The 20,070-nt window shown below is 45.1% G+C and overlaps 1 protein-coding gene across 1 annotated transcript in view; it reads right to left on the bottom strand.

The window, feature by feature from the left end:
* Window positions 1-20,070, bottom strand: part of trappc9 (trafficking protein particle complex subunit 9) — a 151,413-nt gene that overhangs the window by 98,744 nt on the left and 32,599 nt on the right. Inside the window, 3 exon segments of the mRNA XM_060043676.1 lie at window positions 9,628-9,791; window positions 15,666-15,798; window positions 17,182-17,308. Of these exon segments, the coding sequence (XP_059899659.1) occupies window positions 9,628-9,791; window positions 15,666-15,798; window positions 17,182-17,308 (424 nt within the window).

Genomic DNA, 20,070 nt, shown 5'->3' with positions numbered 1-20,070 from the left:
TTCTCTTCTCCTAATCTAGAAAAATCTGAGCCATGTATTTGCGTGAAACAGCACGTTTGCGTACAAACTTCACTTTGCGTGCTGACCAATCACAGCAGACTTTGCAACTCCGGAGGCGGGCCTTAAAGCCACACGCTACAAAACAGAACGTTTTTGAAAGACGCTGAAATTGGTTTTGCAGATATGAACAGTATGAGAATCATAAGGGGTATTTCTAACATACAGACATGTAGCCCTATTCTAATAATACTCCCAAATGCAATACTTAACCCAAAAAAAGCATGATATGGGATCTTCAATGTATCAGCCCCGTGATGAGAATACAAAGAATACAAATCTACTAAAGACTACTAAAACACGACTCTAAACATGTATAAATGATGGCGTTCTATAGATTGAATAAAACGAGGGTAGGGGCGCAAGCGGGCACTGACCGCAGAGGGGGAGGGAAAGCAAAGGCCCTGGGCGAACAGGTGTAGGAGAAATGTGACAATTACAGCTGTGATGGCTCGCATACAACTCCTTTCTGGTTGTAGTGATTTTGTAAGGTGGGCATTTAACATGGATATGCGTGTCCTCGAATAAAGCCTCATAAAAACCCCACCTGAGTAACACCGGCCTGTAGAGAGCCAGCCACCTCGTAATAGCTACACAAACAGCACAAATTCCCCCCAAATGGATCAAAGATTAAAAATTCAGCAAGCTTGCCAATTCCATTTTAAGCCTCAGTCACAAACTAATTAGGGCCGTGAGCGGAGCCAATTGACACAATCAATACAGTGGCGGCAATGGGCTCCGATTGGCTCTCATTGTTTGCCTCCACCCAACACACGTGCATTAGGGAATTCCGCTTTCCGCACCACACACTTAGGTTCACAGAAAAGAACACAACACAACGGCGACAACATCAAAAGTCAACTCTTGGACACAGGCCAAGGGAAATCACCCCGACGCATTGCTGTCACTTGTACGCCGCTAATCTAGGTGGACTAAATCCTTTTGCTTGCAGCCAGAATTGTGTATTTTGGTTGACATTCTTCATAATATCTCTTTGGCGTTAACTCTGAGAAGATCCCCTGCCTGAGAGTGAGCAAGACATCACTGAGGCAGTTATAAATAATTCATAAGAAATACATCTACTAATCCAAGCATATTGCTCCTATATATATATATATATATATATATATATATATATATATATATATATATATATATATATATATATATATATATATATATATATATATATATATATACACACACACACACATGTATAAACACACGTAATTTTCTGGATTTCACAAAACACCACCTGTCATCATTTTGAAAACCGTGGTTTGATGTCCATCATTGCATGCTGATGTGTTTGGGAGCTGTTTGGACCAAAGGGATACAATTTCTTCAATAGAAGCAACCTAAACCATTAGCATTGAAAAGCCCCGATAACACAGAACGCTGAAATCGTATGATAATCACGAGTCAAAATGTTCAGCCACATTGTTGTTAATAGTGTAATTGCCAGTCGAGAAAGCAATCAATCCAAATATTACCAGTCATCTGAGTAACACTGTCGATTCTGGCTACATCCACTGCCCCCTGTTGACCACTGTGGGAAAGTGCAATGTTCCTCTGCTACCAAACCGAAAAAGAGAGAGTGCGCACACGCACATATCCCCCTTTTTGAAGACAGTTGTCAAACAGAAATATCATTGTTTGCTTTGGCACAGACGCCCTCCTATTACCGCCCTTCATCTTTTATTCATCCTCTTCCCAGACAGAGAGAAGGCCGAGGGCAGGCAGGGAGCCATGGCAGACACACACTAGCATGGAGGAAAGGCCAGAGGAGTCTGTTTTATGTCCTGGAGGCAGGTAAGGGCAACGGGTCAGCGTAATTAAGGAGTAAGGCCCCATGATGGTGAACACACCCAGATGGTATGAAGCGGGCCATATCCTCATGGAAATTGGGGCATTCGGTTTTTATATATATATACATACACATATATAGACACACACACACACACACACACACACACGTGCATCTCAATCAATTATTATTAATAATTATTATTGTGGAAAAAATATATAAATCTATAATTCTATTTAAAATGTGAAACTCATATTATATCAATTGAACACACCCAAAGTGAGATATTTCAAGCCTTTATTGGAATTAATCTTGATGATTATGGCTTACAGCTCAAAAATTCAGTATCTCAGAAAATGTGAATATTGTGAAAAATTTCCATATTGTAGACTCAAGGTGTCACTCTCTAATCCGCTAATTACCTCTACTGGGTAAGGTTTCCTGAGCCCTTCAATGGTCCTTCAGTCTGGTTCAGCAGGCTTCACCATCATGGGAAGACTGCTGACTTGACACTTGTGCAGAAGACCCTCATTGACACCCGCCACAAGTAGCCTAGGCATCAAAAGGTCATCGCTAAAGAAGCCGGCTGTTCAGAGAACTCTATACAAGCATATTTATAGAAAGTTGGGAGGAGAAAGTTTGGTAGAAAAAGGTGCACAAGCAACAGGGATAACCGCTGCCCTGAGAGGATTGTCAAGCAAAGGCCATTCAAAATGTGTGGACAAGGTGTCACTGAGGCATGAGGCATGTATGCATGTATGTGACTGAGGCATGTATGTATGTGGTCTTGTCAAGAGGAAGATGAGAGACAAGAGACCAAACAATGCAGACCAGCTGAAGGCCGTTAACGAAGCAACCTTAACAGAGGCAGGGCCAAAGGCCGATCGACTCCATGCCACTCTGCATTGATGCGGTCATTCATGAAAGGAGCCCCAACCAAGGGCTGTGTGCATATACAAGAACATACTTTACAGAAGGACAAAAATATTCTTTTACTGGTCTTATGTAATATTCTAAATTTCCGAGGCACTGAATTTCGGGTTTTCATGAGCTGTAAGCGACAATCATCACGATTAAATCAAATAAAGGCTTGAAATATTCATTTTGGTGGAATGCATCCAAATAATGTACCAGTGCAACAATAACATCCTGCCCAGTCCTCCTATGGAGCTCCTAAGATATAGAATAATGTAAGCTACTAAAGTACTAAATTGATCCGTGAGGGGGAATTCAACATCAGTGGTCAAAGTGCAGAGCAGTTTGCAGTGAAAAGTAACCATGCAAAGAAATGTTGGCTACCAAATGAAAATGCACCTTAGGGAATAATAAGGAATAATAGAAAAACATATACAAATGTACTAAATTAGCTAAGAATTTAACTATTCACTTAACAATTCATTCATCGAGTCATGGTAGCAACACTGAAACAGGAGGTCAGGAAAATATACAAGTATGTTAACAACAAGCAAACCCGTGCAGTGTAGCTCTTTGGAAGTTAAAATGCATGACCTTGTGTGAGCTGTCACCCTTTCGCCCCGGCACTGAGGTATATTCTGCGGGACACTGAAGGAGCCGGTCGATCTGTACAGTCAACAGTCAGAACACTGTGGGCTTCATTCGGTGCATGCTAATAAGCGTCAGAGACGCAGAAGCGGCATTATGTCTGTGGAGCAGAAAGGAGCACGTACCAATTTGTGCTAATTATCGGCCTCTCAAAGAGCTGCTATTTCAAAGTTGACTCGTGTGCGGGCGGCGGTCCCTGCAGTTACTGTGCTGAGCGGCCACAGGCCCAGCAGATGCACTGGTCTCCAAACAATGCGTTCACACTCGAGCAAGGCTAGGCTACCGTCCAATCGTCATTGATCTCTGGTACTGAGTAAAACATACAGCGGCCTACGACTCTTAACGGGCGTAAAGTTATGCATGTCTTCTGTCTCTTATAGAGCTCTTTTCTTTAAAGTGGGGGAGCTGGGTAATGTAGTGTTCAGGGTGTTGGACTTCCAGCCGGGATGTACTGGGTTGTATCCCCCTTGTCCATCTTGAACGAGATGCCCAACTGCTACCTGCTCCCTGGTATTAACACCGTGTTTCTGAATTCACGGTAAGACGTTTTGGATACTAGCAACTTGCAGGGAATATCGCCTTCATCCAACGAATCTCAACCAATCCAAGCCCAGGAATAACTTTAGGTTGTGCTTAGCTGCGGCGAGACCATCCCCCTCTGGTTAGGAACACGGTTGGTCAAAGAGGACCGGTCTCTCCAACATCGGAAACTGTTGCATTGGTCCAACCAATAAAGTGTACCGGGGGGAGAATCACATTTATATTAATACAACTAAAATGTGTTTCAATATCAAACAATGAGTCAGGTTATCATAAACATTCAAACCAGCAGTGTTATTTGTACCTGGTAGTGAGCATTAACCATCCCATAAGCACCATTTCATTTGAAAAGGCCCTAGCCAACTAAAATATTTCATCAAAATCCGCATTCGGTGCAGAGGAGAGGGCCGGACTGTATGTTACAGATAAAATGATCCCCATCGGTTGTAGAAATCCAAGATAGCATCAGACAGCTTTAAAGAATGTCATATCCGAGTGCTAATAGATTTGTACTAATATTGTCTAATACTGTGCTGTCATCACCGTACACGATTCTATTGTTTTGTGTGTAAAATTGTCACAGTCCCTGCCTTTACCACCTAAGCAACGTGTTGCAAATGTATTTCGCCAATGTTGTTAGGTACCCTGCTAGTGTGGCAACCAAACAATGTGCTAACTGACCTCCCCCTTACCTACAAGTACATTTACATCTGGGTCTTCCACTCGGTTGTTGCAATGACTCAGCGTTGAGTACCATTGACCAGTAGGCACGTTTATATGCATCAAGATTCTTATGGTGTTTTGCATTGACCATTGATGGTTAAACTTGGGTGTCTAAAAGGTGGGACATGATGCTGATCAAATGACTAACATTTCCAGTAGACTGATATATAAAAGGAAAATTGCAAACGTATGGAATTATAAGTCTGATTTTTATTTGACAGATGCCATTTTCTACTTTTTTTGTTCGTGTACACTTTTGGCATGGATCCTACTCACTGTTTAAAATAGTTGGAGGCCTGGAGACCTGAGACCCAGACTCAAGTTAAACTAGTCGCAAAAACCACGAGTCACAACAAGCAACACTTCACTTTCTCTCGGGAGAGCAAAAAAAAATGTTGTCCCATTCTAAGGGCTGTGATAAATGATAATTGTATGCATTGCTACTTTGTTGCAATATTGTTCGTAAAAACAAAGCTATTTGTAAAAATATCCCTGCGATCTGCATTTCTACTAGCGTTGCCTAACCAGGTGTAGATAACTGGGATGACAAGCTAAAGTAGAGGCTAGTGGCGACTAAGCCTGCATTGCATTGCAAACATTAAAACAGCCAGCAAGAAAAAATCCATCAAGGAATAGGAAATGTGGAGTTGACATCAACCTGTGTTGAATGCTGTGGTTAACTGACTGAATGTCTAGAGGTTTCTACATTGCTCCTGTATCACAAGATAGGGCCAAAGGAAACGTAGGTTCACATTTACTTTAAGCATAGGATCCGACTGATACGGGGAGTGGCAAACTTCAACAATAGCTTTGATTGCGTTCCGTACATTAAGGATATCTAGTAGGCTGGTCGCTGCCATAATTACAGGAGCGGATCCGTTTTCTTCATGATTACATTTTGAGGCTCCCCGACTTTGACTCATTCTCAAATCCTTTTTTCACATGAAGCCCAAAGCATGGCGGAGTGATTCGGGCCTCATATTTGTAGCGTGACAACCTAGAACAAGAACAATTTACAATGGAGCAAAACACATGTGGCGCAAATAACGCGCCCTTAAAGGACTTCAAACACAATATTTCCGGTCTTTATCTTTTTATGTTCTTTTTATGTTCTTTTCACTTTCAATAAAACCATAAAGAGTGTCTACGAGGACGTATCAGATGTACTTTTTAGTAAATGTCCACTGTTTTATTTGAGCTGGATGATGATGAAAACAAACATTGCCCTAAAAGCATTTCAATATAAGCAAACCATTACAGCTTCAATATCCCAAGTTGGAGAGGAAGTTTGGTGTAGTTCTTTGTTTTTAATTGTCAAAAATAAAAGCCCAAAGAAATTGGAGATGACAAGGGAGACAAACAATGCATCCCAGTAAGCCAATAACAAATCAGAAAGTTGCTGCACAGGAGTGCTAGCTCGGTTTGTGACCGAGAGTCAACTAGTGTGTGAAAAATCTGCTAATAAAAGCAAGCTAGCTGCAAGGCTGTTTCTACATGGAGTCTCACTTACTGTCAGCTCTCTCAGTGTCTGATGGTTTATGTTCCATATTTAGCTGGAATTTCCAATGGTTTATGACCGTCTTCTAATTTCTATATTTTTAGAGTTTCCCATCAAAGCGAGAAAAACAAACTCACACTAACATTTCAAAATCGAAGACGGGTGCAAACCTTTAATTGTCTTTTGAAATTAAGTGTTAAAACAACGCTCCTTTCGCTCTGTGCCATTGTTATATCATCCGTCACTAAAAAGCTCAAATAATCCAATATCCTCTCGTAACGAGGAATGTAAATCTACTGAACATGCAAGTCTCATCGTTAGCCACAAAACAACTTATTAACGTTAGTTGAAGTGGTTCACTATCCAGGCACAACCAAAAAAGGAGAAGCAGCAAATTAAACCACCTCCAGTGAAACAGACAGCCGCAAAGCCCCCCCCACCCCCCCCCCCCCCCCCCACATGCACCACCGCATCCAGAAGAAAGCTGATGTGACATTAAATGGCCTTCAAAAGGTCTCGGGGCTCAGCAGTGGTACACAGTAATTGCCCGCCGGCGGCTCTTTCTTCGGGTGGTAATGAAGCGCTGTGTAAGAGCTCTCCTAGGGAAATGGCAGAGGATACTACATCTCCGTTTATTCCCGGCTACAGGTCTTCCGAGTCACGTGATTAATAACGCAGTTTCCATGCATCAGTCTCGAGTCCAACTGAAGAAAGAGAGAGACGCATCGGCTCCGACGGCGGAGGTGTTCAGACGTTAGTGTCTAGGCGGCCCGCCTCTTATACCAAAGCCTCGCGGCCATCACCCCGCAGCCTTTCTATAACAAACCGTGGCGACCCGGGGGTGTGGATTACTGACGGTCTGCCTGCTGACGGATGGGGTGCACCTGCTTCGTTCATCTCATTAGCTCGGCAACAGTTGGGAGCGAACCTCGACGGACGTTTCCAAAAAGACACCAGACGCCACGACTAATGCATCGTCCTGACAACCGGGCCGATGTATAGTTAGAATTAAAGTAGGGAAACTAGACATTATATCATGGTTCTAAAGCAGGCGCCTTATCAACTGAAATAGAGATTAGGGTTTCTGCTCAGACCAGCTGCGATCAATGCCGTACAATTCCCTACATCATACGGATAGTGGCGCGAAACAAATACACCACATGATTGCGTTACTTCTATACAGATTAATTAGCACGGGAACAACCTCCCATACTGTGCAGCATGATAAGCCCGCTAAGTTATGCGCCTGATGCTGTGTTTCCGTTTTGCTCTTGCTTTGAATGAATTAAAAACAAGTGAATTGCGATGTATCCCAGATAACACGACACGAGGCAAACTGCGACATCAAGGAAAAGAATGGTACTATCTGTGTAATGATCCCAACGCATGACACAAAATCAGTTGGAATGATTTATGGCGCAGGGACCAGAAATGGTCCAATACGCAGCCACAATTATAGACGCATTACCATAACAGCAGTCTTCTTCCAACCTTACTCCTACTTACTTTAAGAACAACAACAAGGTGTCTGTTAGGAAATCCCTTTTGTACACAGGGGTTAGGGCTATTTTCGAAATATATTGCGGTAATCCTCTTCTTTGACCGGCAAAGCCTTCTGTGTCTATCCAATACTGGTTTGTATTTTGTTCCCACACCAATACAAGTACAATGATGGTTTAAATGTGAAATTTTATGCTTGACATTTGAACCTTTTTACTAATTAAAAACCTGTTCTGCCAGACATCCTTTTAAGCCGCTCAAGAAAACCTTAATTGCTCTCTGCAGCAGTTCTCAAAGGTGGTCTTTGTTGACCAGAAGTTCAGTTGCTAAACTTCGGGCAGACCCCAAGTGTTACATTAAATTGACAAAATTCCTAAATTTCGATAACTACACTTGGTTGATACTAGGAGTGGGCGTGGCAACATTCCCCATGGTCACCAGTAGGTGTTCATTGGTCAGTTCTTTAAGCATGCTCTTAAACCTGCATCATGAACATTCTCCCAATAGGAACCTCTAGTGGCTTGAGTTGTAGCTCCAGTTATAGCCACATCATTTCCAGACCACAGTGACTGTCATCAGGAGATTTTCCCATGGTGGTTTGCGGGGGTAAAAGTGGACCAGAATAAAACGATTTATACAGAAGAATTCCCTGCTTGGATTGACTTGTGAATGGCTGCGTTTTATTCTTCAGAAACTTAAGAGTAAAACGCTCTGGAGTAAAAAAAAAAGAAGGAAAGTAACAATGAAAATGTAGCATTATGTACAGGATGATTGCTGTAGTATTGTTGAGGAACTAATTTACTAAATTAAGTTCATGCATCCCTGTATACAAAATGCTCATGCTCAAAAGTATTTATCTGTCAAATGTTACTTTGAAGGAAGCACAGATGGTTATTTGTTCATGCGCGTGCATGCAAGAGGGGAGGTGGGATCAGTATTGCACCTCCACTGATACTTTCGCTGGAGGGGTGCACGTTTGATCGTAGAAGTCAACCAGTGAAACACACAGAGCGACTACGTGAACCAACTGGCGAATGGGAAAACACGCTGTCAGAGACATATTGCCTCGGCCAGGTGGGGGAAATGGGGCGTGGCAGATAGAGATAGAGAGAAAAAGACAGACAGAGACCGAGAGACCGAGAGAGACTTTGACAGACAGACTGCAGAGATCTAAAGTGCCGAGCAGGTGTTGAACAAAGGGATTGGAAACACGGCAGGGGGCCAAGGTCGCGTGCAGGTGAGGAAGCAGATGAAGAACAAACAATGGGCTCAGGAAACCCCTGTGACGCGGAGCAGGAGAGGGAGGAGAGGCGAGGGGGGGCGGGGGACTGTGGACAGCCCCAGCAGGGAGATGGAGAGGTCCACCAAAAAACCGCCTCCGCCTCAAGCGCTTTACTTTGCACTGACACAACACATCGTTTTGTGACAAATGGTTTAGCCAAAAGGACTCGATGTGCACTTAAAGCTGCAGTACGTAAGATACTGGAGGGATACAAAGAGAGGGGGAGCACGATTTGGAAAGTAATTCACTACTAAAAGGAAAAAGCTCCCTCCATCTCTGCCCTTGGTTTCCCCGCCATTGAGAAGTGTCGCACTTCAGCCCCCTGTGATGGAGCTATGATAACGCAGGAGTATGATTGACAGGCAAGATGGAACCTCAATGGAATCAGGAAAGAAAGGCCCTGATTGGTCAGAAACCAGCTGGGTGCAGACTAAAATGTTTACTGTCTCCAAAAGTGGAATGCAGTCAACCAGAACAGATATGCTCACTGAGCATTTCACTCATTAATAACCGATGGCTGGCTACGGCATTTCTTACAGATAACAATATTCCCAACTACAGCATCTTCAACCGCAATGCCACTGCTCGTGCTCTGCCATGGATGAGGTAAAAGCCTGCGTGTGACACCCTAAAAGGGGGTCACAGTGAGGCCTGTACCTTTGGTGTTGACCATCTTGGAGGTGAGCTCCAGGCTCTGGATGTCCTCGGTGCCGATGTTCTCCAGGGTGATGGTCAGCTGCTGGGTCTCTCCGTTGAACAGCTGCAGGGACACGCGGCTGGACAGCTCCTCCTTGGACAGCGGCGCCAGCACGTTCACCGACCTGGAGCAAGGTCAGTGTGGAGGTGGAGGATCACTGGCTGTGGGTCAGGGGGGCAGCCGTTGGTCTTGGCTTTCATTGACCAATCTGCTGCATGACTTGACAGCAGGACAACCGGGTTGATATAAAACATATATATGTATGTTTTTTATCAATGTCTTTAGGCAGCATTTAATATTATTATTTGCTTGGTTTTGAGTTCTGGATTCATTTACACTAATATTCAGTTTAACTTAGAAAAACGCAAGGGCTTTTCCTTTTTGGATGCTTCATTAATTTAATGTCTTGATGAGCTGAAGGCCAAATAATGGCTTTACATCCCAATCCAGTGTGATGGAGCGTAGATGTATCGCTTATTGACAGTGTAATGGACATCAACGTCACTCAATTGCGCCAACAAATAAAACCAATGCTGGTGTGTAATGACCCCAATCATGGTCATACATCAGTGATTTTCAGTAATTATTTTTCGTACGATTCTGTTAGGTCTTGGATCATTAAAGGTGAGGAGTGCTGTGACAACAGACTTACTCTTATAACTGACCAATAATAATTATTGTCAGGGCCTTGTTAAATAAAAAGGGTAGTTCGGAATTTTGGACATAGGGCCAGATTCCCAAGTTAGCCCTGGTGTTCTTTATCATTGGAGACATTTTTCAACACATTTCAGTCAGTCCTTCTAGTTGCAGAGTTCACAATACTAGCCTGCTAATAAAACAGTCTTACCCACTCCACAGTACACCCGAGGTCAATCAATTATAACGCTGGACTATAGATGTAAATGTCTGTGTTGATAGAATAATGTTAGAAATAAAACTAACCTAGCATCGCATGCATCATCGCATTTTGAGGGACTATTTTCTCAGCAGCAGCGGAATTTAACCTAGGTATCAGTCCGCCGCTGCCGTAGCCGACTACCAGGAGTATAACACTGCTGCTGAGACACAGCAAGTCCCTCAAAATGCAATGCAAGGTTGGTTTTATTTCTAACATTATTCAAATCGACACAGACATTTACATCGACCGTCTGGCGTTATAGTTGATTTACCACGGGTGTACTGTGGAGTGGGTAATACTGTTTTATTAGCAGGCTAGTATTGCCCGTTACCGTGCGCTAGCCTAGCATGAGCAAACTCTGCAATTAGAAGGACCGAATGAAATGCGTTGAAAACTGTCTCCAATGATAAAGAACACCAAGGCTAACTTGGGAATCAGGACTATATGACCAAAATTCCGAACTACCCCTTTAACATCGGATCAGCAGCATTACATCAAAAGTGTTTACCCATCTGAAGTGCACCTGAAGGATCGCTGTGCTTATCCCACCGAGAGACACAGACCCTTCCTGTAGCTCTCTAATCCCCCCCCTCTAATCCCCATCATCATTGTTTATAGGCAGAATAAGCCACAATAATTTGAGTTGTTCTCTCTGTGTGGCCATGAATGTTATTCTTGCCATTGCTATTTTTACAACTTGGTGCTCATGGGATTGGGGAAAAAGGAAATGAGAAAGCTTGCGTAAAAGGGTAGGTGTCCATAAAAAGGTCTTCTCACCAACACCATGTGATGGAGACACAAAGGTTTAGATCCGTGGCCAAGGTATTGAGGCGCATTAAGCGTGGCGGGCTTTGAGTGATTGTGATAGTTAGAGTACCTCGTTCACAATACACTTAAGCAGGCGGCATATTTCTTGCGGAAAATGTTGCTCGACAAGGTTTCAAGAACATTACTTGATTGGGGAGAAAACACAAATTCAAAGCAGGTGCGGTTAATTGCGTTTATCTCCACAATCTGAACTCTGACCCCCCGTCTCCACGGATACTCCACTGTTCTCAGCGAATGGAGGAGTCAGTGACCAAACCGAAACTGCAGTGAGTATAAAACTTGTACGCTGAGAAATGTGACGAGTTACGAAAAATTGTGAAAGACTGCTTTGTGATAAAGCACAATTTTTCTTAATGAAAAAAAAAAAAGTGACAGGGCTGTGTATATTAATACAAATGTTCTCCAATGTGTAGAGATATCCCCAAGTACTTGCTACTGAATTAAAAACTCCAGTAGCACGTTAGCACAAATATGCCCTGGAAAATATGAGCTATATTTAGCCACTAATGATTTATTTGTCTACTCCCCCTCATCATCCTCATCGTCATCCGCTTATCCGGGGTCGGGTCGCGGGGGGAGCAGCTCAAGCAGGGGGCCCCAGACTTCCCTTTCCCGGGCCACATTGACCAGCTCTGACGGGGGGATCCCGAGGCGTTCCCAGGCCAGTGTTGAGATATAATCTCTCCACCTAGTCCTGGGTCTTCCACGAGGTCTCCTCCCCACTGGACGTGCCTGAAACACCTCCCAAGGAAGGCGCCCAGTGGGCATCCTTACGAGATGCCCGAACCACCTCAGCTGACTCCTTTCTAAGTAAAGGAGCAGCGGCTCTAATCCGAGTTCCTCACGGATGGCTGAGCTTCTCACCCTATCCCTAAGGGAGACGCCAGCCACCCTTCTGAGAAAACTCATCTCGGCCGCTTGTACCCGCGATCTCGTCCTTTCGGTCATCACCCAGCCCTCATGACCATAGGTGAGGATAGGAACGAAGATCGACCGGTAGATCGAGAGCTTTGCCTTGCGGCTCAGCTCTCTTTTCGTTACAACGGTGCGGTAAAGCGAACGCAATACCGCCCCCGCTGCTCCGATTCTCCGGCCAATCTCACGCTCCATAGTACCCTCACTCGCGAACAAGACCCCGAGGTACTTGAACTCCTTCACTTGGGCTAAGGACTAATTTCCTACCCGGAGTAAGCAATCCACCGGTTTCCTGCTAAGAGTCATGGCCTCAGATTTAGCGGTGCTGATCCTCATCCCAGCCGATTCACACTCGGCCGCCAGCCGATCCAGTGAGTGCTGAAGGTCACAGGCCGATGATCCAATGAGGACCACATCATCTGCAAAAAGCAGTGACGAGATCCTCAGACCACCGAACTGCAACCCCTCCCCACCACGACTACGCCTCGATATCCTGTCCATGTATATCACAAACAGGATTGGTGACAAGGCGCAGCCCTGGCGGAGACCAGCACCCACTGAGAACGAAACTGACTGGCTGCCGAGAACACGAACACAGCTCTCGCTTTGGGAGTACAAAGATTGGATGGCCCTGAGGATAGACCCCCTTACCCCATACTCCCGCAGCACCTCCCACAGTTTCTCCCGGGGGACCCGGTCATACGCCTTCTCCAGATCCACAAAACACATGTAGACCGGATGGGCATACTCCCAGGCCCCCTCCAGGATCCTTGCGAGAGTGAAGAGCTGGTCCGTAGTTCCACGTCCGGGGCGAAAACCGCATTGTTCCTCTTCAATCTGAGGTTCGACGATCGGCCGAACCCTCCTTTCCAGCACCTTGGAGTAGACTTTACCAGGGAGGCTGAGAAGTGTGATACCCCGGTAATTGGCACACACTCTCTGGTCCCCCTTTTTGAACAGGGGAACCACCACCCCGGTTTGCCACTCCTTTGGCACTGTACCCGACTCCCACGCGATGTTGAATAGGCGTGTCAACCATGACAGCCCCTCAACACCCAGAACCTTTAGCATTTCTGGCTGGATCTCATCAATCCCTGGGGCTTTGCCACTGCGGAGATGTTTGACTACCTCAGTGACCTCCACCAGGGAAATTGACGACGAAACACCATCAACCTCGAGCTCTGCCTCCAACATAGAGGGCGTGTTATTCGGATTCAGGAGTTCCTCAAAGTGTTCCTTCCAACGTCCGACGACCTCCTCAGTTGAGGTCAACAGAGTCCCATCCTTACTGTACACAGCTTGGATGGTTCCCCGTTTCCCCCTCCTGAGGTGCCGGATAGTCTTCCAGAAACACTTTGGTGCCGACCGAAAGTCCTTCTCCATGGCCTCTCCGAACTTCTCCCACACCCGCTGCTTAGCCTCCGACACGGCAGCCGCTGCAGCCCTTCGAGCCTGTCGGTACCCTGCAACCGAGTCAGGAGTCCTCCAGGATATCATATCCCGGAAGGCCTCCTTCTTCAGTCGGACGGCTTCCCTGACCACCGTAGTCCACCACGGTGTCCGAGGGTTACCGCCCCTTGAGGAGCCTAAGACCCTGAGGCCACAGCTAGCCACCGCAGCTTCAGCAATGGAGGCTTTGAACACCGCCCACTCCGGCTCAATGCCCCCAACCTCCACAGGAATGCCAGAAAAGCTCCGCCGGAGGTGTGAGTTGAAGATACCTAGGACGGGGGCCTCCTCCAGACGTTCCCAGTTCACCCGCACTACTCGTTTGGGCTTACCAGGTCTATCCGGAAATTTCCCCCATTCCCTGATCCAACTCACAACCAGATGGTGGTCGGTTGACAGTTCCGCCCCTCTCTTTACCCGAGTGTCCAAAACATGCGGCCTCAGATCAGATGACACGATCACGAAATCGATCATCGATCTTCGGCCTAGGGTACTCTGGTACCAGGTACACTTATGAGCACCCTTATGTTCGAACATGGTGTTTGTTATGGATAATCCATGACTAGCACAGAAGTCCAATAACAAACGACCGCTCGGGTTTAGATCAGGGAGGCCGTTCCTCCCCACCACGCCTCTCCAGGTGTCTCCATCGTTGCCCACGTGGGCGTTGAAGTCTCCCAGCAGAACTACGGAGTCCCCTACTGGAGCCCCATACAGGACTCCATTCAGGGTCTCCAAGAAGGCCGAGTACTCTGAGCTGCTGTTTGGTGCATACGCACAAACAACAGTCAGAGTTTTCCCCCCTACAACCCTTAGGCGCAGGGAGGCGACCCTCTCGTCTACCGGGGTAAACTCCAACACCGCGGCGCTCAGCCGGGGATTTATGAGTATCCCCACACCCGCCCGGCGCCTCACGCCCTTGGCAACTCCGGAGAAGAATAGAGTCCAACCCTTATCCAGGAGTACGGTACCAGAGCTGAGACTGTGCGTGGAGGTAAGCCCCACCAGATCTAACTGATAGCGCTCCACCTCCCTCACAAGCTCCGGTTCCTTTCCCCACAGCGAGGTGACGTTCCACGTCCCCAGAGCCAGCTTCTGCCGCCCGGGTCTGGTCCGTCGAGACCCCTGACCTTCGCTGCCACCCATGTGGCTGCGCACCCGACCCCAACGGGTCTTCCCACAGGTGGTGGGCCCATGGGATGAAGAGAGGGGGGGTGCCACGTAGTTTGTTCGGGCTATGCCCGACCGGGCTCCGTGGCAAACCCGGCCACCAGGCGCTCGCCATCGAGCCCTCCGTCTGGGCCTAGCTCCAGACGGGGGCCCCGGGCTTCCTCCGGGCCGGGTCACATCTCCTCTTTTTTCGTTATTCATTGGAGTTTTATGAACCATTCTTAGTCTGGCCCCTCACCTGAGACCACTCTGCCATGAGAGACCCTACCAGGAGCACAAGGCTCCAGACAACACAGCTCTCAGGTTCACAGGGACACGCAAACCTCTCCACCAAAAATATGAAAATATGAGCTATATTTAGCCACTAATGATTTATTTGTCTACTCAAATGCCATTAATGATTAGGGTTGCTAGTGTGATCGGATTATGACTCAGGGCGTACATTAAAGGGAAACCGTCACGGTCGGCCATTTTATAATATCAGCTTCAAACGTGTTGAAAAAAAGGCAACATCAAACATCATTTTAGTTTCTGGGAAGAAAAATCATAGAAAGTTTAACTTTTGACGTTATTGGTCCAGGAATTGCAACAGGCTAACCTTTCGAAACATTTGATGTTCGCAGACCAAGATTTTTTTCACATGTTCATGTCAGAAAAGCATGACCATTTTCCTTTAACTTCCAGATCAGCATGAAAGTGGGAGAGGGGGTGAGGGAAACATGGGAGACATATTCTGACCGTGGGAGGGAGGTGGTGAGCTGGAGGCGAGGCAGCGAGGGCACCACCTCCACCAGACAGCCCCCGGTCTTCACGTTGGTCAGGCCCTCCAGGAGACAGTCGCTGTTCACCCCGAACACAGAGGTGTGGTAACCTGGGGGGGGGAGCAAAGTCACCTCAATACGTCTCCAAACTCTCCTCAGTAAGGATCCGCAACAAAGTCACCTCAACGGTGTACAAAAAAATATATACACATTTGGTTCAAGTATTAAGTAGCTAATCAACTCATTCACAAAGATCTTGTTAAACAGTGACCAAAGAATGAATGAAAAAACCTGTGCTTTGTTGTTCTTGGTTTGCCAGCAGTATAGCCTACGTTTCAAAATTAGAAATCATCAGAATTCCCTTTCCTCTCCGATCTAAACAAATATCTGGCTCAACATTGTAGAATAGGACAACAGGTTGCAAAATAACTAAAAAGATTGTTTAACAAGCAATATTGATATCAGTGTTTGAATAGGAGTGAATGTGCAGCCTGCAATTTTTTGATTTTGTCAGATTTGGCAATGAAAATTGTCTTTCCGAGAAAGGAAAACACCCACTTCTCCCTATAGGATTGCATCAAAATGGCCCCAAGGAGGCAAGCTGTTTAATATTTTCCCTACAGTGTCCAAGTTCACAAATCTTGTTGTATATACCAATTGTTGCTGGTAGGGAGTTAGACCACATTTAAGCGCGATAACTAGCTAACGTTTCCTTAAAAGGTATAGAACATTATGTAACTTCGTCAGCAAGGGGATTTTCAATCAGCACAGTTACAAAATGCTTAGTTTGACGACATCGTAAAGTTGTTATACCGTTACCGTACGCATTAGCTTGGTGGCTGGCATGAGCCACTTGTCATCGTCGCAAATCCTAGATACTACTACGCTTGATCAATATTGAAGTTTCACATCGATAAATTAGGTCTCTACTGGATTGCTATTTTCAATGGGAAATGGGATATGCCACTGACAGGCAACCAAATTAAACACACGCCGTTACCTTGAATAAAACTACTGATTTGGGTATTTAACATTTCTGGAAACATTTTGGACAATGTAAGTGTACACAAATCAACAAATGATATATAACATAGGTGTAGTCATTATGAGATATTCAATACAGAAATGTAAAATAGTATACATTTAAGTTGTATTTTATGTAATATATGTTTTATTAATTAAGTATTATTGTAATATTTTATGCCAATATATAGTTTGATGCCAAGATATAAAATGTGGAATAAGTCGGTCAGCAAATAGACTTAGACTCCCACAGAGGTGTCATCATATTTGGGTGTCACTCATAACAACTCCTATGGCTCTGTCCCTTTAATTTAACAGGGCACGGGTACAAGACTCATCTTCACTACCCCATTGTACTACCCACGCCCTTCTTCATAAGAGAAGTGGGCCCATATGAGTGTTATGGGCGACACCAGTGTAAGTCCTGAGAGGATTGGCGTCAGCGACAGTCGGTCAGTCACGCTGCTTACCGTTGACAGTAATGTTGCCCGAGGTGCGTGGGACACCGACCAGGGTCACTGGGTAGAGGCCAGACTCTGCAGGCAGGGAGAGGGCAGCGGGCAGGGACTCAAACTCCACCCCGGACGTCAGCAGACCCTGGTTCACAGATAGATAGATAGATAGATATATACTTTATTAATCCCGAGGGAAATTCAAGTATCCAGTAGCAGCATAAAACATACATAAAAACAGTGCAGATGGATGTGCAAAGATACAGATATAAATAAATATAAATAAATGAAATGTCCATTGGTACAGTCTGAGGGATTGAGAGATGCATATAATCAATGATCAATTCTTCAATTAAATCAACATCCAGTCTGCTTAATATACAGTAAATGGCAGTAATTGCACCATGAAATTCAAGGGCCAACCCTGTGTACTTCAATGTGTACGCTCCCACCCAGGCTACAGCGAAACCCTTTAAATCGATTTTTAACTAAAGTCAGGCATGTCAACTATTAATTTGTCGACCTTGGGAGACAGTGAGCGAATAAATTCCATTTTAGGAATCTTGGGAAGCGGCAAATAACTACAAAGACTAGCGATCGTGAGGGGCTACACCGAGGATGTTGGTATTTACGGAATGAGAGAAATTCCCAAGGAGCATTTCCTATCAAAGTTGATAAAAAAATAATTCAATAACGCTTACAATCTACCGGCCTTTGAATGAATCGCATTACAAAGTGAGAAGAGGCCAACCGTTTCAAAATGAGGAGCAGGTGGGATTAGAAACTTGTCAGCATGAACAGAGAGGCGGCACAACTTCAGTTAGAGCTAGGGTAGGCAATGTGGAGAACGCAACAAGAGGCAGACTCACAAGTCTCTAAACGCATCGCTCAACTAAAGACTGAGGACAATCTCCCAGGTTTGGGTGCTCAAACTGGATGAGACAGTTAGAACGTTTCAAAAAGATATGCCTTCAGTCTTTAGGGCAGCCCATTATATCGGGGAGGTGATTTTCAGAATGAAAATCCATTTTCAATGTTTTGAAAAGCTCTCGTGGTGCTACAAAGTGATTTGCTGCGTCTCCAGTTCGGAGGAGAGATCCCGGGAAGAGTGTCATCCTCTGTAAGGAGTCATTTCCTGAATAATGGATTCATGTCGGGATTGTAAGAGAATTTCAACAAACGAAGAAGATGCTTCCTAAAATAGATGGCTTATCCTTGCTATAAAATTGAATTTATAGAATACAACAAAGTCTTTAATCGTATTCTATTCTATCTGAAACCTTCAAGTAAAAGCATTGTCCTAGAAATGGAAATGTGCAAGCAAGGGCAGATGTTGTCCCGTACTATCAACTAGTCCTCATTACAATTAATCATGACACCAAGAATACTAAATATTTCACCAAGAACACTAAATAAGACCTGTCACCGATGTTGCCAACGTCAGCGAGATGCATCTTTTAGAAGGAGGTCCTTTATCAGAGGCCTGGTTCACACAGTGAGGGGAGGGACAGATGAAAATGTGCCACAGAAAGGAGATGGAACATGAGCCATGGATAAACACACACACCCATCTTCCCCCTGATCTGAATACTGAGATCCACACAGCAGATTATCATACTCCTTTCCATTAGATGGGGATAACATGATTTGCGACTGTGTGTGTGTGTGTGTGTGTGTGTGTGTGGGTGTGTGTGTGTGTGTGTGTGTGTGTGTGTGTGTGTGTGTGTGTGTGTGTGTTTGTTGTTGTTTGAACTGGCACATGGCTGCCTATCTCTAATCACTGAGTGTATGATTCATCCTTTGGTTCCAATTTGAACTACGTTGCTGTATTTAATGTCACCTTCCGACAACCACCTCATAATGAATTAGATATGCAAACCGTTTTACATCAAATTCAAAGCTTTTTTCAATCATAGGTAATAATGTGCTTTTATTCTCTGTATCCATTCCCGTCAGAGGTTGTCCCTCAAAAAATTCATCTTGAAAGATGAAATAAATGTAATGTTTTCAGAATGAAATGCAAAAGTCCATCTGATGATGCGCTTTGAGAGAGTGAGAGAGAGAGAGGTCCCCTGGTGTCCAAGGTGTGAGGGACAATGCCCTTGAGTTTGGTTTTCTATTGTCTATTATCCATAAGATAACATTCTAACTCATTCAAACAACATAAAAAATGCAGATTGGACATAGTTTGCCTGAGTAATGAAGTTGTTTGAGCATAATAAATTAAAGTTGCTTCTTTGCATACAATGCAGTTGCACTTTGCCATTAGTCAGGGACCATGCATATTGTTTTACGATACTATTGTATTGTTTGCATCAGCGTTTTTCCCAACACAATATAAAACTCACAAATACCATTGAGCTCAGTGTGTGTGTGTGTGCATGTGCAAGTGTGCATGCGCAATGTAAGCGTGCATGTTCACACGCATGTGCATTTGTCTGCGTTTGTCTGTGTGCACGCATGTGTGGGTCTGCATTTGTGTGTGTGCGTGCATGCGTGTGTGTATGTGCGTGCGTGTGGCAGGGCGGGTAGCATGACCATCAGCATTTTGCAGTCCGAGAGCGTGGAAACCATTACAGCGGGAGCCTAGCACTGACAGGCTGCTAATGTGATGCCTCCCGTTACGCAGAACAGCCCAAGCTGAAGCCTTGGCTCTCGAGAAGATGGCTCGGAAACGTGAAAATTCTTGTCACTTCATGAGCGTATTTATAAACAAGGCAGCAGGAGGTGGATGGGGATTAACGTGCGACGACCGGCGTCCACGTTTACTTCAAAGAGTAGCTGGATGGGTTTCAGTGAGTGTGATTTTACAGTGTGTGTGGGTGCGAAGAAGAGGAAGACGACAAATATGGGATGAGCAGTGACAGAATATTAATGGAGTGCAGCAGAGAGTTAAGGCCCAGCTAT

Source organism: Gadus macrocephalus, chromosome 22 (genome assembly GCF_031168955.1).
Source record: "Gadus macrocephalus chromosome 22, ASM3116895v1".
NCBI classification, from domain to species: Eukaryota; Metazoa; Chordata; class Actinopteri; order Gadiformes; family Gadidae; genus Gadus; species Gadus macrocephalus.
The sequence above is the reverse complement of the archived record's forward strand: the minus strand, read 5'-3'. Positions and strand labels throughout refer to the sequence as shown.